At 35.6% G+C, this 24,233-nt stretch overlaps 1 protein-coding gene across 7 annotated transcripts in view; it reads right to left on the bottom strand.

Moving 5' to 3' along the window:
- Positions 1 to 24,233, bottom strand: part of CSNK1G3 (casein kinase 1 gamma 3) — an 89,101-nt gene that overhangs the window by 16,414 nt on the left and 48,454 nt on the right. For all 7 annotated transcript variants that reach the window (XM_052777705.1, XM_052777707.1, XM_052777708.1 and 4 more), the window contains 5 exons: positions 17,675 to 17,823; positions 16,128 to 16,362; positions 5,382 to 5,467; positions 5,170 to 5,254; positions 66 to 214 (listed from right to left, as the gene is read on the bottom strand). In XM_052777705.1, the coding sequence (XP_052633665.1) occupies positions 66 to 214; positions 5,170 to 5,254; positions 5,382 to 5,467; positions 16,128 to 16,362; positions 17,675 to 17,823 (704 nt within the window). The remainder of the gene's footprint in view (positions 1 to 65; positions 215 to 5,169; positions 5,255 to 5,381; positions 5,468 to 16,127; positions 16,363 to 17,674; positions 17,824 to 24,233) is intronic.

Below are 24,233 nucleotides of genomic sequence, written 5' to 3'. Positions count from 1 at the left end.
ACAGTGGGTCAAAACTGATCACACAAAAAACCCCAGTGTATTACTAATAACTTAATTGTACTCACCAACTGTTTGCCAAGCCAGTCATATTCATAATCAAACATATAGCCTTTCCGATCAAGTAAGTCTGTGAAAAGCTTTCTTAAGTAGTCATAGTCCGGCTTTTCAAAAAAATCTAGGCTTCTTACATAATGTAGGTATGTAGCCATTTCCTCTGTATAAATAAGAAATATACATAATTGCCTACTTGTTTTATTGGCACTCAAAAACCAGCACTTATTACATATTAAAGCATTCTACCTCTTCACCATAAAACCTGAGCAGTTGTTCACAATGAATCTGTAAATTACCAGGAAGAAAAGTTACTTAATAGTAATAAAATCCTTCAAGATATACTGCTATATTCTAAACATATTCTACCACGTCACCCCCCATTAATTTTCCCTTTACATTACCTATCGAGATCTTCCATCCAACCTTCCAATCCTGATGCAGTGTGCCAAAAAAGTGGGGAGATAAATGCCTCTACTTCTCAATTTTTATTTTTGTTTTTTCAATTAATTGTACAAAGACAGGCCTAAGGAAAGGTAAAGAATGGGGTATTATGAATGTACAAGGCGGAGTATGTCTCAAAGAACACCTGTTACCGGATCGTAACCTTCCTTCCTTTAAGAGAGGATCTACATGTATGTTCTAAAGTGGGCAACTCCAATTGTCCTGACAAAAAACACTTGGTATAGGCTCTGTTGAGCTGTAACTGTAGTATGACTATGGAAGGATGCAACAGCACTGAATGTTTCAGGCATCATGTTACATAAAAGTATTGAGCAGAACTGGTAAATATTCTGAGCAGAAACACTGCACAGAAGTACTAAGGTTACCTGGGCTCTTGTAGAATAACTTCTGACCAGTGTCAGTTTAATATCACTGTTTAAATACCTGATCACTGTCAACAAACAAATGGAGATTCATTTGGGAAGGCACTACATGGAAATTATAAGATTCTCCCAGTAGTGGAGACAACCAGGGAGATTTCTGAAAGGGCCTGGACCTGTAAAGATAAAAGGAAAGAGCTTTCCTAGTCATTAAAGTGTATGAAGTACAGACTGAGCACTAGCAGCCAGAAGCTTCTAGTTAAGACAAGAGTTCCAGCACAAATCTCTTGGCAGGTGAGTAAAGCATAAAGAAGTCCCATTCCTGATAATGAGTTTAAGCCATGAAAAGTTTCTGAGACAATAACTGTAAGGAACAAGCACCCTTATGGACAGAAGACTACACAAGAACCCAAGGGCTGAAAGAGAGGACCCATGAACATCTGAAGCACAAGCTCCAAATCCCACTGAGAAACTGCTCAGACACGTGACTACATTTGAAGTAACTCCTTCAGGAATCAAGTCAAATTAGGGACACGTGGAAATACAACAGTTTGAGAAAACAGCAGATGGTGAGACGAGATAAATGTTAACAAGCTTTCACAAAAGACCAAGTCCTACAAGTCCTTCCACTCCAGCAGGTCTTATAAGAAAGAACTAAAGTACTGGAAGACTGAAGAGAGCAACAACCTAACCATACTGAAATTTTGGTTCATTCAGACTGCATCCATCCACACCTTCCTGTTACAGAAAGAAAAAAAAAAAAAAAAAAAATCACACTGCAGTAGTTTGGAATAGAATACTGCAACAACTTCTTACAACCTGATGCGGACCAGGTGAAGCACTTGACCTGAGTCCTGGGACATTATTTCCAGGTGGACAGAGCTCTTGAAATCTAACTTGTTTAGGAAACTTTGTAGCTCATGAAAGAGTGGGAAACCACCCACTGGCAAGCCGTTCTGAGAAAAGCAATGACTCCTCACTCTCAAGCCAAAAAGGCTGTTCACATGGTCCCAAAGTACAAGAGAAGGCACCTCTCTATGACCAGAAATTCAGAGGACAAATAATGTTAAAAGTAGATGCCACCAGCAGTCACTGATCCTCTGAAGAGGCATGTATGTCATAAGCAGGACAACAGTATCGCTGCACACTCACCCTGACCCGCACATCTCATTCCACTAAGTCTGGAGAAGCTGACATATTATGGTACAAACAAGGTCCTGTAAGAAGACCATCTTCTGACAGAGGATGGCTGAGAAGTGCAGAGGCAGTGCTAAGACTGAGCTATGCTAAGTTAAACTCTTTCAAAGGTAGTGGGGTAGAAAGAGTGAGAAGTGAAGGTTTGAGACCACCTTGATAGTAAAAAGTCATGAAGTAGCATCATGGCAGTGCTGTCACAAATGCACAACAGGACAATGGTGCTGAAACATCATAAATTACTCAGTTCAGACAAAAATAGAGTATTAAGCACTAAGGTTTAGGCATGAGTAGGTGGAACAGTGGATAGGAAGAATTCCTTGGCACCTAAGGTGCAGCTCAGCAGATGAGCAAGAGTCGTCAGCAATACTAGCTGAGGAGATCAGTATTTGAAGAAGGTGAAGAGAAATGTCGACACATTGCTAGGGACCTCTTTAACAGTATTTTCCCAATGTAAACCAGAAACCAAAGCATGCAAGACATGTCTTTAGAGGTACGAAGGCTGGAACTCAGCCATTTAATGCAGCTGAATCTGTTACAACTGGCTGACTCCAAAAATCAAATACCACCCTCATCATGCATTTGAAGCACAAACTCCAGAGTTTAAATCCTTGTGCATATTTTATAAAAGGCTTGAAACAGCAGTAGTGTTGCACACTCAAAGACAGTACAATTCCACAGAACAGGGGATGAAAAAGATAAGTGTGACAATAACCAAGGTATCTTTCACTGATACTACAGAGTTTTCTTGCCTCATGGAACATCAGTCAGCTAGCTCAGTCCACAGGCTGACTAAAAAGAATCAAAATGATGGTGGATGTACTTCTCATTCCATTCTATGTCTCAAGTGACAAGAAGGACAGGAAAAGGTATAAATCCTTGGATATCTGACATGCAAAAACTTCCACATACAAGACTACATCTACTATGAAAATGTACATATGTACTATCAAAGCAGTTTATTTTTTGTGCCCTCCAAGGTCAAGTATCTCTTCCCTATTCCATTTTTCAGATCCAATCCTGTCAGCAAGCATGTACTTGATAAAATTTGGTGGAAACAGTCCACTAGAAATATGGAGCTACTCATGCATAATTATTTCCAGGAATTGTACCATATACATCTTAAACGAGATATTTAAAGGATTTTAGCAACTACACATAAAAATCAACATGGAAGACATGCATGCATTACTGGATGCAGATGATTTATATTCCAGAACAGTTTTTTTTCCCCCACATACAAACTTTTGTCAATTTACCAAACATATGTTCAGCCACTTGCTCCAAGTTCTGTAACAAAAGTGAATTTCACTTGATTTTATTATGTTTATTAATATACAGAAAAAAGTGAAATGAAAAACTTATGAAAAATTGATAATAGAGTAATTTTTACCACAGGGTTGGAAAGAACTTCAAAAGGTCATCTAGTATACCACCCTGTCCCATACCAAATCACTTACAGCCTTTCTGTCTGGTTTGTTTTCACAGAACTCCAGTGAAAGAAGCTCCATAGTCTCCTTGGCAATGGTAATCCCTTCATGCTCTTCACTATATTTGAAACACGGGAGTTCAAGTCTAAACTTAACCATTTTGGATTACATCCATTACTTTGTCCTCGCTGCTGTGGGTATAGCAAACTGATTCCTTTCATTTTTCTAGCAGCCAAAAGGTACTTGAGAACTTCTTTCCCTCACAATCTTGACTAAACCAACCTTCATTCCTTCAGTCTTTGGTGATCGATCTAGCAAACATGGCACATAAGCACTCACACTTCTTTGTAAGGTACCCTTATAATGGGATACATTTTCTTGAAGTACAGTCCCCAAAATTGATCATATTGCTTCAGCTGAGGCTTTACAGAATCAAGTAGAGTGGAAATAGCAAATCATGTGTCTTTCAGGCTATCCTGTTTATATAATCCAATTTAGTACAGGAGGTTTTTGTTTGTTTTTAAAGATGTAGCACCATGACACTGTTCACCTGCATTTACTTTGTGACTGACTGACTTTGAGTCATTACCTAAGGAACTTTTCCATACCCAATAATTCTTAATTTGGATTTGATCCTATCTTCATAGACTGCCTTGAATATGTTTTATTGAACTGTACCTTATATTTTTAAGACTGTATTTGTGTCAGGATGCTTTCATTCTAACCCCACTGTCCAGCTTACTAACTTCAAACTTACCATTCCCAAGTTTAATAAACATTCTCAATTATACAAGGCACTCAAAAATACTGAACAGATCCAGCAGAGATCTCTGTGGAATACCTGAAATGTTTCAAATGTGGCAACAATGTACTTAACTACTTCAAATTGTTTTACACTCTTCTTCCCATAGAAGATTCCTCTTAATTATACTTTTAAGATGACTTGTGAAGATATTTAAAAAGAACGTCGAAAGCATAAGTACTAAGATTTCATGACATAAAACATCTGCCTCCTGTCCACAAGGCCTGCTGTGGACAGGACTTCCTTTCGTAAGAGGAAATCAAATCAGATTGTCATGAGCTATTCTCAGCAAATCCATTGGTACTGTGATTACTTTGCAAGGTGTTTATTTTTATTTTGGCAAAATCGTGTCCATATCGTGGCGGTGCGTCCCCTGTCCCAAGCTGATTAGTCCAACTTTTAAAAGTGTCATATTTGCTTCTCTCTAATTTTCCAATACCTCATTGATTCTCTGTGCACTTAAGGAGAAAAAGAAGTCACACCTGAAACTAATTGCAAGTTATGTTAAATATTATTTCAAGCTGCTCCTCATGCAGCTTGTTTTAAAAAGTGATAGGATATCAGATTTGAGCTGAAAAGGCTCGCAAAACTTTATGTGTGAAGATAGAGGTGTAGACTAGTTGATAACTGTAAGAATATGTATCAATTTTTTTTAATGTTTCCTTTAGAAGAATCTGTCTTTGAGGAACACCAGCACTAGCTTACTGCTCTTTCAAAGGATAATTCTTGCATCTATTAGCATAGTACATAATAGATGTATTTGGAAGCATTATTTTATTTATTTTTTAAACCAGATATTAAACAACTATCTATAACAGTTTCATTTTCTAACTCAATACATAACATTTTTATTAACAGTAGACATCACCTGGGAAGTTTTCACACAGCACTTCTATGGGGGTTGCTCGTTTTGTGTCTCCAATTTTCTGGTAACGTTCTTTTAATGCATCAGCCTATGACACAAAAACAAAACAAGCTTCTTAAGTTATACAGTTTGCAGACAAACTTTGAAAAAGAAAAAGATTATGGCAAGAAAAGCTGATGATCTGAAAATAGGATAAAGACATGAAAAATCACTACCTTTAAACCTTGCCACGGAAGGCTTCCTCTTAGAAAATACATAAACATGTGACCTAAAGCTTCCAAATCATCTCGTCTACTTTGCTCTGAAACAAAATTGAAATATTATTAGAACATTTAATCTGCATAATTTTACGTTATATTTAAAAGATTAGCTTCCAAATTATGGAAAAAATAATTCTGAGGTATAAAGTAATTGAAATCAAAGTGAGCACGTGGGGGGCTTCTTGTGTACTATGGACTCTATTAAGAACACAGCTAAAACAAAAAAAAGCAGATGCAGACTGTAGGTATACTCATCTCAACAGTACTTTAAACAAATTATCTTGCTGTAAGAAATTGTTCTTATTTGAAAATGTATTTTGACCCTTTACATATATAATTGAATTTTAATTCTGATATTTTTTTGATCCATTAGTTGTGAACTTGAAAAAATTTAAGAAAGCTTTAATTTAACTCATTTTTCCTCTATAAATCATGGAAAAGTTGGTATGTTTCTCAGGAACCCCTTATGGAATTTCTGAGTAAGCCAAAGATGGACTGAAAGAGGCTCAGAAGTCATTATTTGATCAGAAAGCAGCATGGAGAGGCATGTACATACAGCCTGCTCTCAAGTCCAGCTGACTTAAAAGCTAAGTTACAAAAGACAATGTCTGGCATGGCTACAATTTTTCATCTGTAGTAGAGCAGTGGCAGTCCTTCAAAAAGTTTACAGAAGGTTAAAGGAAAGTAACAAGGAAAATGCAGTGCATTCAAAGTTCAAAGTTTTCAAAGTACATTCCATATTATTTTCAAATAAAATCCATTATTCTTAGGAAAGCTAAATTTAATAGAGAACAATAAAAGCCTTTAAATGACTAGTAGAAAACAGATTTTTACATTTGCACCTGTCTTCATTCTGTACTGCTGTTGAAACAACTGTTACAGAGTGTATTATGATTTGTAGTAACAGGTAGTATCTACCTCTGACTTCCTCCCTGACAGAAGGCAGAAAACCAAAATATTAATGTTGTTTCTACTCAGTATTTTCACAAAGACAAAATCATTATGCCTTGACAGCAAGAGAAATGGAGCAGAAAAGTAAATGAAAAAATGTTTTGTTAGATTTTGAACACAGGAAAGTTAAAGCCAACATGGCTTTGATCGGATCAACACAAAATATTGCTGCAAATACACTGCATCTGAAAAACAATTCTTAATCTTCATATAAAAAGAGCAATTTACTTATTACTCTGTTTTCTACCCCTATCTTCTCATCTGAACACTGAGTAAACACATACTAGCAAATGAACAAGAAAATACCAAAAAAAAGTATGGTAATTCAGAGCATGGGCTACATCTAGCGCCTTACTTCATCAGACCACACATCTGCCAGCCGTATGAGGCTCTTTCACAGTTATTTCTCCTTCACACGTTTCCATGTTTCCAATTGCCTTGCCAACACTCTTCTTGTTTGTGTCCACTCCTCCACTCTTATTGTCCACTGCTGCCACTTTTCTCAGTGAGCGCCCTCCAGACAATCTGGTCTTATTTGAATTTCTCTGCCAACCCTGCAACATCCCATTCGTTGACCATATGCTATCCTGATGCCAACCACACAGGTTAAGAAGAAAGCAGTAATAAGCAGTAGAGTTCTGTGCCTGACAGGTTTCAGTACATGAAAGAAATGTTGACTCCAGTTGCCTGGGGAAATCCTGTGCTCTTATGAGACAGGGTAGACACAGAGATCATGAGTACTTCAGAAGCACTGCTCATGACAAACATTTTGTGCATTGCAGTGTGTGGTTTATGTAAGAAAGATCAGTGGTAAGATGGTGCCAAAACATACACATATGTCACAAGTGCACAACAGATGACCCATCTATGGGCCACACTAAGGTACAGCCCACAAAAATGTACTGGAAAGTTCTATTTGGTCTTTGCTAAGGGACAATAATTCCTCTTTTGCATTAACTTCTACAGCTTATGCTGATGAAAAATTAACCTCTTCTCCTTTTAAAAAACTAAAAAAGCCTGAAGCAATTGCTCCTTCACTGAGAGTCCTTTGTATGAAAGGAGAAACTTTCAATCTTTACCCTGAAATGCTTTCTAATTAAGAGGATTTTTTTTTTTTTTAATAGCTTTGGACCATTGGGAGATATTTCTGTAGGATAGTTCTGTGGGAACTACTTTTAGGATACACCATTTGAATTCACAGTGCCCTCAAGAATCTGCTATGGGAAAGGATTTTTTTGTTTGTTTTAATTTTGGGGGAAGAAGATTTTTATTTAGAATCCATCTGAGTTCTTCACTGATCACTCTGGAGTAATTAAAAAATAGTAGTCAAATATCCTTTCCTATGGATGGAATTCTTCAAGATAAGCCTGAGAAACAGGAAACCCAAAGGTTATATTGCTATTGTTGGAAGAAGGACCTCTGAAAACTGGAAAAAAACTAGCAGTGGACCAACTGAAACACAAAAGGATTTCAAGCATCAGCAGGAGGAAGGGCTGCTGATGTACACTGATCCTAATGCATCACGATTTAATGAGATTGAGAGGATCTGTTGCCTAAAAGGTAATACGATCCTAAGATGACAAACACACAACAAACCTTTAGGGCACACAGTTTTCTCTCTCTCAAGGAGGTTACCTGAAGCTACCTAAATTAGTAAGAAACTAATACTTGATATTTAGTTCACAAAGTATAGACAAATTAATCATCTCAGTTCAAACAGATTGATTTTAATAAGAGCTAGAATCTCATTCAGCAGGCTATCTCCAGAAATTATCTTTTTTTAACATACATGGTAAAATAACCATAACACAGGTCAAAAAACAGACATTCAGTCTTCAGTAAGCATCCATTATAAACACTGCATTCCCCTCCAAAGTTTTACTGCTTGCTATAGGAATGCTGAAACAGTACAAACATACTGTCCATTTAGATCAGAAAACACAGTATTAGCTACCAGGACGATTTCACGGTTTGATACACAGACTCATTACTGTAATCACAAAGTAGATGGAAAGTGACAATCTACATATCCTGAACTGTCAGTCTATAAGGTTTAGCAAAAAAAAAAAAATTTGAAAGTTATCACCCAGAGTTTGTAGTCTTACTAAAAATGATATGATTCTGTACAACAATATAATTTGAGGCGAAAAAATAGCATCCCTTCCTGAACAAAATCATGAATCCTGAAGTTAATGATTCTGGTTCAGAAAAGTGAAGTTGTACGCCAATTTTATCATAAGCACACACTGTATGCCATACTGTTGTGTTAAGAATAATGTAGACTTTATGGAAAAAAAATACTATTTTCAGTTATACCTTTAATTATGGAAGCAAAGATTTATTTAGCTCAGTTTGTATTAGAAGCTTTGTTTCATATGATGATGGATTTGCAAGGTTAGTTTACACAGAAAAAAGTATTCATCTAAGGCAGCTACAATCCTGCCCCTGAGGTACAGTAATAATTCAGTAGGTATGAGAAGGAGACTAGTAAGTTTCCCATGGGAGTCCTAGGTCTGGAAAAGGACTTCATCCTGCACTGCTGCCTCAGTGACAAGTAAAAGTTGCTAGGACTCCTGGAACGCCATCACCACAAAGCACAGCCCCTAAATACAAAATCTCAAAATTTCCCAGTCAGAATCTACATTCTCTGGCATCCCTCTCTCTCCCTTCCTGAAAATGAAGGGGACTGAAAAAGAAGCATGGAGTAATTTTATCCCCAAAAGAAATTTCCTTATAGAAGCAAGGGCACCAGCTACATGCTGATAAGGGCTGCAGAATATTTCTGTTTCCTTCAAACAGCTATTTGAATAATGCCACATTGTTTTTCACATAGACAAAATACCTTCTATTCCATGTACAAACTCCCAGCTTGGCACAAAACTACCAGAAACCCTGGACCAAATGTCTGTTTCTGGAACAAAAGGTTCTTGAAATAACTGGCTACATGATGTTCAGTAGCTATACATCACCTTCATATATACCTCAAAAGAGTGGGCCCTGAAAATCTTGTGCAAGTTTCAAGTAAACTTATGCAAACATTTAAAGTCTTTCTATTGACTATGCACTTGTTATGACAGTTTTAAACACTAGGGATCCTAAAATATACTTTCGATCAAAGGACAACATACTTTCTTATTCATACATACTAACGTAGAACAAGTTACAGTTCAACAAATGCATACTTGAAATCAAGCTGTAAGAGAATTAAACCTGACAGACTCTCTCTTCTCTAAAAAAAGTGTTTTCAGTTGAGTCAGCTGAAACTTTGGATAGTCAAGAAGCAGTAATACATGCATTAGTTTTGCTATCAGACCATTCAATGCTGGTAAAATTACCTACAGACTAAAAATATTGCCCTAAAAAATTATCTTACTACTAGTATTTTCAGTGCTGAATATATCCTATATGCCACTGTCTCTGCAACCAAAGGGACAACAGAGCTTGAAGAGCTTTAGTGTTCTGTATATCCCACTGCACAAACTAAATAAAACACTACATTTTTAGAGGGGAATCACAGAACACACAGAAAAAACAAACGCTGCATAAAGGAGATGCTATGAAAGTAAGAGCCCCATTCATACTGTTCAGTGTTTGTTAGACCTAAGAGATCGTGAAAAATAGTTCTCTGTCACCCAAGAAATGCCTGCAAAATAATCAAGTCAAGAAGAACCACTGCTCTGAGTTTGAACTGAAGCAGGAATTATTACATGAGGTTGTGCTCCTTTGCGTGGTTTAGCAACATCACTGTAAAGATTTCAGAAATTCATTCTAAGCCTTTTCCATCTACATTTAAGAATTATCTATATATTTGAGAATCTCCTGTGAGAAGGAGACCTACTACAGTGAAGTGAGACAAGCTACCGCAAAGAGTATTAGCTTTGCCACAGCTACCTTGGCCAGAGGAGCCAGTATATACCTATCCACTCTTCCTCATGGCTTTGCATCAGCTGAGGGGTACAGGACTACCCATGATACACAAGCTGAATTTGGCAGAACTTTCATACACATTAAACAGGCTACCATTAGACAAAAATAACCTGTCCAACCAGAGATCAAAATTCTACCTAAGGAATGGAAAAGTCTCCCTTGAAGAAGGAAGTGTCATTTACTATGTTCCTGTGTTAATATCAGACATGTAATCTCCTCAAAATTCAGTTATGTTCTTCAAGTTTCAAGTAATTACCAGTTTTACATTTCAGTTTGTTTTCTTAAATGATATTGGGGGTTGGGGGTTGTCTCTTATTTAAGAAGGACTAAAAAAGCTTATTTGATTTAAATTTGGTTGTATCACCTTAAGCTGACACCAACTTGGTATACCATGCCTGAAAAATAAAGTGGATGCTTCCCTTGCTTCAGGAACTTGTGTTCTAAAAGATATGTTTAGTAAGTTCAAACCCTGCTATCAAGTTTTTAAATTGTCCTCAGTGTTAAATATTCATGACACCATCAGGAAATACTAGTATTTATGAAAAATCATTTAATCCAATCTTAAAGCTCTTCAGTTCTAATATAGCTTAACAACAATGCAGTTTCAGTCTTTACTTCGTGAAGAATAATAAACCTAGCAAACTTGACAAGATTACAATAGTTCAGTTACTTTTTACACATCCTTTTACTATGTGAATGCATACAGAATTAAGGCCAACTTCATATACAATGCATTTTTGTATGGGTAAGTGGGGTGGGAGGTCTTTCATTGTATTTAAATCACCTGGAATATGCTATTATACTGTTTTAATTAAGAGACTGCTTCTTATCAAGAATTACAAAACCCACTGACATCAGTGATGATAAGACTTGGAGTCATGACAAATTTGTCATCATTGTGGTCATAACTAGAAAATATCGTAGCACTAGTAAATACTGCTGGATTGTCCTTCCATTTTCAAACACTAAAGGAACTGTGCAAATACAGCTGGATACTGTATTTATATCTAACGTGGGGGAAAGGCCAAAATGTGTTCTAGTAGGCCCATTCTAAGATATGATTTCAATACCATTGTGGAAATAAATTTAACTGAAAAAGGAAAAGGATTCCTATTTTGCTACAACTGTAAAACAATAACATATTAGTTTAAGCTCATAACCATTACCACTAATAAATATTTTTAAAGTTAATAAATAAACCTTTTATCCATCTGACAAACTTTCAACTGTAACTACTAAACTAGTACAACTTAATGTGGTAAGAAAGTAGCACAAGTTTTCTGCTGTGTGTGTACTAAAGGAACATGTATTACTGGCACAGGTTGCCCACAGGAGTTGTGGAGTCTCCCTCCTTGAAGACATTCGAAAGCTGTCTGGACACAGTCCTGGACAACAGCTCTAGGTGGCCCTGCTTGAGCAGGGAGGTTGAACAAGACAACCTCCAGAGGTCCCTGCCAACCTCAACCATTCTGCAATTAGCAGTCCACTACTGGAATCTTTCTTTACTTGCCAAGGGTCACCAGCCACTTCTGCAATGAGGAAAGGAACCACAGTGGCCATGATGCTATGGCAAATGGGGATGCTGATACTTAAACTGTCAACTGCTGAAATACATAACCAGTATCTTCTAATTTTGAGATGTTTTCTGAGATTCAAACCAGCAGTTGAAGATGCACAAAGTAGAATGAGAGTAATATCCTGATGCTGTAAAGTATCAGTTGAAATAAGGAGAGCTTCCTCCCCCTCATTTGCCCCATCCACATGAAAACATGTGGATAGGCAGTTGAAAGCAAAGACAACTGTCAACTCTGAAGTAGTCAATATCGACCTTTGGAGGTTATTAGTCACTGACTGCAGAAGATGAACATCAGATGGCTGACATTGACTTTGGCCTTCCACTTACACCCTGAAATTACAGCCCTGTGGTAGGCATAACTGAACACTTTGTGAATCAACTCCCGAAACATGCCAGGTTTTTAGTGCGTTAGTTTTTAGATTTCAATAAACTGAAAGGTTTGTTAGCTTTAATATGTAATGCTGAAACCTATAGTTGTTTGTAATTTTCTTCATTATCCGTTTGGTCTTTCTTTCCATGACAACTACTACGAATCATCACTCTTTCCTTCTACAAGTAAGCACCACGTTCACTGGCCCACCTTTTAATCTGCTATCGCACTACAAGCTGTATGTTTTAATCTGGAACCTACAGTAAACTGCTAGACAATTCCTTGTAAAATTTACTTTCATCAATTTATTGAACACCTTGAAATTCTTAAATTTTTATCACTGTGTTCTACTTAGACAGAATAAACTATTTAGAATGAATACTAATAAACAATCTTTAAAGATACAGACTGCAAATATAGTAATTTGCATTTTTAACTCTGTAGGTTGCCTTGCAGACACGAACTATGCAAAAGTGCACATTAGTGTATCTTACAAAAGGATCACTACTCATACTATTTTATAAATATTATTTTTGTTTTTTAAAAAAAAATCTTGCTCATCAGTGAAAGGCTGAGTAGAAAACTACATGAAAACACTGACATACTTCAGGTATTGAAAAAGTTCTGGAGAAGGACAAAATGTGTTGGAATCTAAATATGGAAACCAGGCCTATTTAAGTACTTAAGTTGCAGTTCAAAACTTAGGCCCTTCTACTCCTCAGCTCTTTTGTCCATGTCAACCTGGTTCACAAATTGCTTATTTGAAGGAAGGATGCTTCCAGAATTTGTTTATATTATCAGAAATGGAAGTCTGCAAGAACAATAATAATAATAAAAAAAAAATCCCTCAAATTACCAAGACTCACCTTGCCAGCAAGATGAAGACATTTCTCACCTGTTTCATTTCATCTGTTCAACTACAACATGACAGTTAAACTTTTTTATGTTAATTAGCTTCTTTACGCATGAAAGCTTTAGTCTTAAAAAAAGAAAAGCAAACTGGGTAACTGTTTCACAGCTGCTCCGTTACATAAAAATCCACTGAATAAGCTTAGCCAAGCAAGCTGTATTCCAGGATGTTTACAGAGCCCAGAGTCTCAATTACTTTTCACAAGACTTGGTTATATTCTAGATATTAAATGTGTTTCTTTGACAACCAATATTGTTGAAATTTGTGCATTCGTGATGTGTAAGTACAAAGAATTACACCAGCGCTTCATATACTTAGCAGAAAGTATCTCAAATACCTGTTATTTACTTTAATTAATTCTATATTTTCTACAGAAGCCATTCCAAAAAACTGAAAAGATGGGCATAAGAGCCCAACCTCCTACCTTTAAAAAGGGAAGCAACTACTATTTTGTCTTATTTTCAGAACTTCCCCCTAAAAGCATGCATATAAGGAAGGTAGTCACCCTGTGAAGATGATTCCAGGATGTGGGACTGCCATTGAGATCTTAAAAGCAAGTCAGAAGGCTGCCTCCAAAATCAGGTATCAGATACAAAGGCAAGACAGCTACCCATTAAACAGCATTTTTTCCATTTCCCTTAAAATATGCAAAAGTTGTTTAAATTTAGTTTTACAGTACCCAAATACAGCTCTTATCAAGTGACTGGGATCACCTTTCAGGAATTGTCCAATTCATATTGGACCATATGCTTCTAATAATCCGGGGATCTTATATGCACTGTTCCTCTTAGAGATGGATGCATAACATAGACATAGTTACACCTGCTTTTTTCCCCCTACTTAACAGAGAAGTCTGAGGTTGTTTTAGAAATCTGTGTGGAGAAAGTGAGATCAACTCATGCCAAAATCTAGAATGAATGCCAGAATTGGTTTGCACATCATGAAATTAAATCCTTCAGCTTTGCTTGTTAAGAAACAAAGAAGCAGGATGCAGAGATGGAAGTCAGGTGAAATACAATTCAAAACTAATTTTAAATTATAAAGTAATGTTTGGCCATGTGAAATCAATACCCTTTTAAAATGTCAACATAGAAAAACATCTTCTTTTCATCATCAGTTAAATGTACCTGCTTAAGTTTTCCTCCTATCTGTTTTCAAGATTTACAGGTTTTGTTTAATTTGAAAAAGCTCCACATTCTTTAACTTGCCTGGAGATGCTGCAAATTTCCCAAGTTTGCTGTCCTGAAGTGGTGTTGAATGATGTTTTGTAAACACAGATCTACATTTGCCATGGAATGCACTAAACAGTAACAGTATATATTCTTTCTCTACATTTTCATAGAAAAGGCATATCTGAAGTCAGTTTAGTAGTCAAGAAAGTTAAGACAGGTCCTGCATCCCAATTTATTTTGAGACTAAGGCAGGTACCAAGACAAAAGCAGAAACAGGCAGAAACGCCTCATAATAATTAAGTAAAAAAATTTTTGCCTATAGAAGAGATAATTCAATTCTTTTTTTAAAAAAGCATAAAGGCTGAATGCACATGCCTAATCATTATCCTTTAAAGGAAACCTATTATGACTTTATTATAAAAAAATACATTAAATTGAACTACATTTGAGATGCTGCAGTATGTCCAAAGAAGAGCAATGAAGTTGGTGAGGGGTCTAGAGCACAACTCTTACGAGGAGTGGCTGAGGGAACTGGGGTTATTTAGCCTGGAGAAAAGGAGGCTGAGGGGAGACCTTATCGCTCTCTACACCTGTAGAGAGGTGGGTGTCGGTCTCTTTTCCCAGATAACAAGCAATAGCATAAGAGGTAATGGGCTTAAGTTGCACCAGGGGAGGTTTAGATTGGATATGAGGAAAAATTTTTTCACCGAAAGGGTTGTCAAGCACTGGACCAGCCTGCCCAGGGAAGTGGTTGAGTGACCATCCCTGGAAGTATTTGAAAGATGTGTAGATGTGGTGCTTAGGGACATGGTTTAGTGGTGGACTTGGCAGTGTTAGGTTAACAGTTGGACTCAGTGGTCTTAAAGTTCCTTTCCAACCTAAATGATTCTATGATTCTACACATTAACATCATTTCATCAGCTATGGCTGCTAACCACAAGCTACTATGGTCTGATTTGATTGATAAAGCACCTTATTACTATCTCGAAAATGTGAATGGTTTCTCATTTGCCATAGTAACATGAAGTACCTTTGAACTGTAAGTATTGTGCAACATTTTTTATGACCAATTCAAAGAGCAACCTAATTAGTGACTACCATGCAATGATGAGCAACTGGTTTATACAAATTCAAAGGTGTCAAACCTGTTTTCACTAGAAAACGTCTATATAACTGGAATAAACAAAGACCACTTTGAGTGTTCACACACCTTTTTCCAGCTAAATTTACTCATTCAGTAACTTCTCTCTATATATCCTGTCATTTCTTTAACTCATCATATTTACAACACTAGCATAACCTTTAACTACTCTGACAAAGCCTCATTAACAGTATAAGCATTAAAAAAAATAAATAAATAGCAGGAAATAAGCATCAAATATAAGCTGCTTTTATTCCAGTGCATGGATCAAAAAACTGGCAAGGTAGCATTGAAAACCTATGTTGCTGCAACCTATTCACTTTGGTATCTCTAATAAGCATGCCTACTTCCCACCCACCCCACCCCACCGTGGTATACTTCTAATGTGAAGATGTTATAATGCAAAAAGATACACCTCATCTTTCTTTTATGGATATCTAACAAAAATAACATAATTATTTGCTGAGACATGACCATGATGATTATTCCCACAAATAGTATTTCCGTAAGAGCAAACTATAATTTAGCACAGTACACGAAACTTGCAGTTCTTAATGACTACAGACTAAGAAAAATTACAACTTGAAAACAAGATTATTTCAGACAAATGACAGCTGTTGAAGTCTTGTTTCTCCACTTAAAAAGCACACGTACCTTTTCCTAAATGCGTATTTATACTCATGTATCTAGCTGTTCCTGTAAGGTTCTTGCGTTCTCGATATGGTATGTGCTTCTTTGTTTCTGGATCTATATACTCCTTTGCCAAACCAAAATCTATAATATGAATAATTTGCTGGGTTTTGTTTCCAGGTCGTCCAACCAAGAAGTTCTCCGGTTTTACATCTCTGTATATCAAGTTCTTTGAATGCACATATTCCATACGAGAAATCTTCAGTAAAAGAAAAAAACAACAGAAAGTTTAGTTTAAGCTTCAGGTTGCTACATTAAATTGTGGTAGAAGCTAAATAACTTACATTGACTTCATATTTAGAGGAAATCACCCCCTCCTATCACCTTAAAACCAAAGGGCTATTGCTCTTAACAAGGTACCTCCTAGATAAACCTAGTGAAATCTGTGCACATCCCCTAAGCAGATACACCAAATGGTGTATTGGAAACTTTCACACTGGACATTAGACATGAATCAGTATATAACAGAAGTTATCTTCTTCAAGAACAGCTGGCACGAAGTATGTTTTGTACACATTAAAACTATAACCAGAAATTCTGTCATCAAGCAGCAAAGTTCCATGTAGATTTATTGCATATTAAAGGTAAACGAGAGAACCACTGGAAGTTCACCACTATGCATACAACCTCCATTCTAGCTGGATCACTTTCTACCAAAATTTATATATTCAGAAAGGAATAGCAAGTATTAAAGAAAGATGACCTTTGGATCAGTGATAACTTGAGCATTTTAAAAAATAACTTTGTCATTTTTGGCTATAAATAAGCTGATTATGTCTATATGTTTATAGTTGCAGGCCTGTTATACAATTACAGTCGTGTTTTAAACAGCTATTTTTACCCTTCTTGGGTAAAAATATCACTACCTATTTAGGGAAGTGGAAATTCAGTATTATTAATATTTCATAAGGACTTACTTAAAACACATTGTATCAAGGTAAACATGCAAAGCCTTATTTCTCTTTCTCCTCCCACTTCTACTCACCCTCAGGTGGGAACCAAATCAGGAAATCTTCAAAAAAAGGGAAAAATTCTTCATTGAACAATTTTGTACTATTTTAGTATTTCTGAAAGGGTTTGGGGGATTTTTTTTGTTTATTTGTTTGCTTGCTTTCTTTCCAAGAATGCCCAGGAAAAATATTTATGCTATACAGTAGTCCCATCATCCAGCTGCTTTCATGGATTGAAATTATTTTTGTTTCATGAAGGTTTTTTTTTTAATTCAGTATGTCAAACTAAAATTCATGATTTCAGGTTGTGATTATGAGAACTCAGAAGACACAATGAAGCTACGTTCATGCAATGATTCTTGAAAAAACTAGAACAAAAGTAAATTAAAGTGACATATAACAGTCTTCCTGCTAAAACTGTATCACAGGCTCTTTAGAAACCACCAACACCAACTTAAAACATGCGAAGTGCAAATCCCTTAAGTGAAATAAGTATTTAATCCATTGAAGACTGACTTAGTTATTCAAATGAACACTCAAATTAACATCTATTCTACTTACCAACTGTATGGCTATCATAAGAACGGTTTTAAGAGAAAATGTCCTACCACACAAGTCAAATAAATCTTCCAGACTAGGTCCAAGTAGCTCTAGCACCATGGCATTATATTTGCCACATGGGCCAAAATAGTAAACCTGAGGTATTCCATCTGTAAAATGAAAACACAAAGTAATTATAAGAGGTTAAATAAGAATAATGAACATACCAGTAAAATTCCTACCTGATTTCAAATTGATCTGAAGTTAAAAATACATTTCTCACACAACAGCAACAATAAAACTTTGTAAAAACTACAGGTAGAAAATACAACGGGAGTAATGAAGGTAGTACCAGTTTCATTAAATATTTTATGAATATTACATTTTTGACTTGTGAAAGATCTAAAGTTTTTTATAAAAAATAAAAATCAGAACCTATCTGTTCAGTTTTGTAACTGTAAATTGAAAGAGGATTTTAAGAATGTATGAAAACAGGGTTAAATAAGGTCCTTTTAAAAAAAAAAACCCACAAATTAAAATTTGTAAATTAAGGCTATGACAAACCTATATTCAGGAATAAAACCACCTTACTATCTCTAGAAATCATTTAAAAATCCAAAAGAGGTTAACAAATCCTCAAGTTTAGTGAGACATTAAGTTTTAGATGCATCATCAAAATAAATACATGACAAATTGTTATCATCATCACTTGTTAGTATTAATTTTTTTCCAAATACAAGCATTTTCTACTTATATTTGCACTGGAAGGCTTCTCCTGTCTTCTCTTCCTCCATTATTTTTGGTTTCTGTTTAGATAGTACATAAAAGAATATTTTTCTTAAATGTGTGTTAGTCCATTAAAAATCTAAACACCACAGAGTGGAAATTTGGGGGGTGTTAAACTAGATTTCTAGTAGAATGTGTGGTAGACTGAGATTTATTAATTCAAACTATGTGTAGGAGAGGGATTTTTTTTTTTTAATGTAATCATAAGAACAGATGACAAAGGGAACTTTCTGAAGTCTCAAGGGCAACCTATGACAAAGATTCACCCTGATTTCACTTCTAACGTATCACACCAGACACCACTCAACTTCTTAAATTCTTTCAAAAATTGATGTCCAGAAAGAATCCACTAAATTCTATTCTTACTGTCAAATCATTACAATTATTTAGAAGAAGAATATCTTTGAATAAAACACGATTTCACATTTAAATTTTTATTCTAACACACAAAATTTTTTAAGTTTTAGTTGTGTATTTTTTTTTTTACTTCGAAAATTATTAAAATAAAAATTAAGTTCAGAACAAAACATACATCATTTCCAAACACAATATACGGGTACAAAAATATCCCACTGTATGTTCAGGTAACAATCTCTTAAATACTTTGTAAACAGGTGTAAAATACATCTACCTTGGAGGACAAAAGACAAATTTAGTGTTAAAGCTACATTTGTTTTCAAATCTTGCATGGAGTCTAAAATTCTTTATAAGTCTAAGATTTTTCCTGATGTAAAATATCAGTGTTATATTCTCCAGCACAAAACACTTGAAGAATATGTTAATTTGCTCTTCATAAAAACTATAAAAAACAAAGACTGTACTACTGTGTTGAAACATTGATTTTTGTGAGTTTTCTACAGCAGCATTCCAGAAACCCTGGCAGGAACACATACTCACAGTACATGTTTCCTCAGACAGCTGGTGATACCGAGGCCATTAAAGTCTTGAAAACTAGGTCTAACAGTCACATGCGTTGCACTGATTCCCTTACTATCTAGTCTGTTACCGGAATCACTGAACAAAGGTCTCCTGATGTGCAGCTCCTTAGACCAGCGAAACTACCTGTTACCTGAAAAAATTACTTCTATTTTTTTCCCTGAATAGAAGCACAATAAGCATGTCCATATAAGAAGGCTTCTCCTGGCACAGCAGGAGAACCAGTTAAATATGTTTAACAAATCAGTTAAAGGTATCTAAACCTTTAGCAGAGACATATCCAACTTTCAGTTTAAGTTAGCAGTGCACATAAGATCATCTGCTTCATTACAAAGTGCTTCCTGAAAGAATGTTTGACAAAATAAATGCAGACATCAAAAGATTGGAAATGTTCTTTAATGTTCTCAAGCACTGCATTTACAACTATGCTAGCAACAACGCCATGTTCTATCTTCATGTTCATATATACTCATATTCTTTACCAACACACTGAACAACACATATATTCCAAAAACCAATATGAAAATATCCTGCACTTCTGGACTTTATAGCTTTATATAAACACCTGCCTTAAGAAGCCAAGCAACCCAGAAGTTTGAAAATATCAGTATTTAAAGCCTTATGATCCAATTTTACTTTCACCTTTTTGTACATATGCATTGTGTGACTATATAATTAAAAATAACTTGTTATCATTGCCTCTATTCATCTTGCACTTCCTCATACGCACAGAACCTCTTCCTCATTCAGCAGAATGAATTTTGTTCACTTAAGGAAGCTAGTTATTCTGGGTTTTTTTGCTCTTCAGTATGTGTCCTCTGTGTCTCATTTACTCTAAATATTCAATACTCTGAAAACGTATTTTTGCTTTCATGTGAGCTTTTTCTATGCTCTCCATTGTTACAATACTGTACTATACAGAACTAGAAAACCTATTTTCAGAATACCCTAATGAAACACTGGATTTTGCCTGCCTTCTCTGCAGATCAAATGTAAGTTTAAAAATGAAAACAACCCTAACTCTGGGTGTTTTTTGAGGTACATCAAGTCTCAAGTTTTTCATACCTTACTACAGTGCTACTTACACTCAGGGCAAGAGATTTGTCATTTTGTCCGCTACAGATTTGGGTAAAACTTATTGTCTTAGCAAAACTAAAAGCAAATGAATGCAGCATTTTAAAGAGCATTTTCACTAATCTCTTTTCCTACAAGTGAGAATAATGACAATATAACCCCTAAAAATCCAGTTTAACTGTTCAATTTTCCGAAGACTAGAGTTTCCATTGATTTTTAAATATGTATAATCACACCCATATCTATACTAATATACTTAACATGCATGATCATACCCATTTCAGAAAGACTTCACAAGAGTACCTTATTGCTACTAATGAAGGAGCATAGACCACATTGCACACTACATGAGAACATGGTACAAGATAGTGGGTTTAGTTTCAAAAAGACCATCCCTAATTATCAGAAAATGTATTTGTACACATAAGTGGATATCATAACTCTACAATTCAAGTCTTCTGACTCCACTTTCTGGTATGGTGGAATTACACATGGAAATGTGGATGTACCTACAGCAGCAAATTAAGTTATCCAACAGATGTACAGAAGCATAAGTCCCCCCCCAAAAAAACAAAACCAAAACCAAACCACCTGAGCATACAAAGAGAAAGAAAAGCACTGGGAATTTGGAAGAAAGAGCACCACTTATAATAGCCTGAGACATGTTCTGAGAATCTCTGTTCTTATAATTGCACATTTGAAAACATTAACTCCAAAATATTCTCAAGAGAAGTTAGTCTCCTCTATTACCACTGCATCTGCTCTGTGTTTCTTTGTAACATTTTAAAATACTATATGCACTTCAAAAATACAGAAGCCAGAAGACTTTTGGGCTTTGTCTAGATTTATAGGACTTGTTTGCATGACTACATGCTAGTAAAAGAGGAAACATCTGTAGAAAGGAATTTGTGACATTGTCATATTTGTAGGCAGAGTTGCCAATTTCAGAAGTGTGTTTATAGGAGATGTCAAAAACACCCTTTAACTTTTTAATCTGCCACATCATATCATGAAAGCACCACAGCAACTCCTGTTAAGTATACATCCAGGGCAGGATGTTAGTGTTTCACCTGTGATCAATTTCATTTTCTTTAACATGGCAAGAACAATACTTATTCTACCCACAACACTTCATCTTCTGATAGGATGAAAACTTTAGAATACCCTAAAACTGTTTAACATGCTGTTACTAATTTCTGCAAGGCAGATATGGAGTATTATGTCTAAAGTTCCCCCTGTTCATGGAAACATTTCATATTAACAGTTCAAAGTACTAGAAGTTTGGGGGGTTGTTTTGTTTTTTGAAACAAAATAGTCTTGCTGGTTTTGCTTAAAAACAATAACCTATCATTCTGTTATTTGCATTATTTCTTCATGTCTCTAGATGTCCAGAAGAAAAGTCAGAAAGTAACATGTTACTAATAAGAGAGTATCTGAGGTTTTTTCCCCACAATAGACATATAATGTAAGCTCTTTTATAAATATCTGTAAGAAAAATTGGTTAAGTTAGAAAAACAAAAAAACTTCCATTTCTAGAAAATGAAGAATTCACCCTTTTGTTGACAGGATATTCCAATACTTACTACCAATTAAGAGTGTGTATTTTATTTACATTTTTAATTAGTCTGGCTTCAACCATTGAAGCCCTTTGGTGTAAGAATCTAAGAAGGAAATACTAGGAACTTAAGACACATCCCAGTCTTCTTTCTGTGAAATTAAAGTCAGTGTTCTTGCATATCTTGCTCAACAATTACTTTGATTACTATTCAACCCTTTCCATTAAAGCTTTATGGATCTTCTGCCCCATTCTCAAAAATCCTTTTTAAAAAAGAAGCACACCCCCCTTCCAAATTATGTGCAGAATTCAATGATTGTCACACTAATATCACTATAAAGCTACAAGTAACTTGCTGTTCTTTTGCCAATGAAGAAACCTACCTGTGGCCAAAAAACAGTAACACATACTCCCACTAAATTAACACTAAACCATCAAATTCCTTTCTATGTTTACAACTCTGAATACAGTATTCTTATTTTCTGATATGAGTCACATTTGCTTATCACTAGATGTTTATACTTGCTAACAAGTAAAAAACTTTCACTTGAATGGAATCAATTTACTAAAGCCATCTACAATGCTTGATGTGGCTGCCCTGTCATAAACTTGCAAATCCATTTTAAACCAATACGACTTTTAATCCCATTGTACTCGAGACAAAGAACAAGAAAGTCTTGACTTGGAAATTCACTACTTGACTACTGCTTGGATTCCAGTTTCTTTTTCTATAAAAGTTAATTTTCATTAGCCACCTAAAACACTGCTGCTGTACACCAGTGGTCTCCAAAAGAGAGTGCAGACACCCAAAAAGTATGCAAGACTATCCACTGGAGTGCTGGAAAAAAATATGCGAACTTATATTTATTTTTTATCTAAAAATAAGAAACGAAGCTTTGCTAATATTAAACATACAGCTTGACACTGCAGCCCTCACTCGGTCAGATGGTTGTGTCACATATGGTTCGCACAGGACAGATCCTGGCAGAAGAGTGGGAATACAGAGATGACAGCAGTGTACTTGTTTGCTCACTCACTTTTGGCTTATTGCAGTTTATGTGTACCTAGTCAAGTGGATTTATGGATTATATTGTTTAGTTTTCACTAAACTACCCCTCAAAAAGTGGACAAGCCACTTCAAACAATTCCTACAAAGAAACCACACACTGAAGATAATGCTACTAATGCTAGTACACGCAAACAAGAAAACAGCAGAGCTGACACTTCTGCTCCCTGTACAACCTTTTTGTCACGAAGAATTTCTTGAAAAGCTAACTACAGAAGACTACCACCTTATGATCATCAGATGAAGAAAACTGCATTAAGTATTCTGTATAAAATATCATGTTGCAATAAAAATTGTGCATCATCAAAATATCAAAATCAAAAATCTCATCAAAACATCAAATAAGGGGCACATATCCTCCAGTTAGTCATTTTTTCCATAACTGTATACATTGCAATCCCTCCAATATGTTACTATTAGTAAGTCAGACTTACACTTCGCTTTATATTCAGAGAGTAGAAAAGGAAAACAAGTGTTGTTTTCTTTTCTCCTGTTCCCCATTTCTTGGCACTGAGTAACGAGTTATTGAATAGAACCACCTCTGTCATCATGACTGGTTTATCATTCAAATGCTTTAGTCCACCATGTTTAGGTACATGGTGTCCAGAAAGTTTTTAAAGCTGGCAGGTCTGACTTCCTCTATAATGATGACAAGATAAAAACATTTGAATAAAGAAAATATTATTAGTAGATTACAACTGTATCTGTCAAACATCTTTAAAATAAATAAAAATCACGCAGAAGTTATTTCCAGTTCACGACCATTATCACCTTGGCTGCTATCTTTTTCAAGAACTTCAGCATCAAACCTAATTTAAGCCTGAAGCTACATGCTGTTCACTGCAATTATCTAATGCAATATGCATAATGACTAGCATGAACACAGATCCGTATCTTAAAGCAAAAATTCCAGCTACTTCCTTTAACACAGATACTACATAGTAGTCTCAATTATTGCATGTGTGTGTCCTCATTCAGAAAAAAAAAAGTTAACTTGATAACAAGCAGCACAGACTGACTGTCAAAGAAATATGTAAACACAAACATCTACTGCAATACCATTTGTACTTAACCTTGTGTTTCCAATCTACCACTGACTTAATTTTGAGTAGTATCTTGGCAAAATCTCTATGAAATACAACCTAAATTTGTAAAGCTACTAA

The sequence above is a fragment of the Harpia harpyja genome, chromosome Z (assembly GCF_026419915.1).
Source record: "Harpia harpyja isolate bHarHar1 chromosome Z, bHarHar1 primary haplotype, whole genome shotgun sequence".
Lineage (NCBI taxonomy): Eukaryota > Metazoa > Chordata > Aves > Accipitriformes > Accipitridae > Harpia > Harpia harpyja.
Note: the sequence above shows the minus strand (reverse complement) of the source record. Positions and strands in the feature narration are given on the sequence as shown.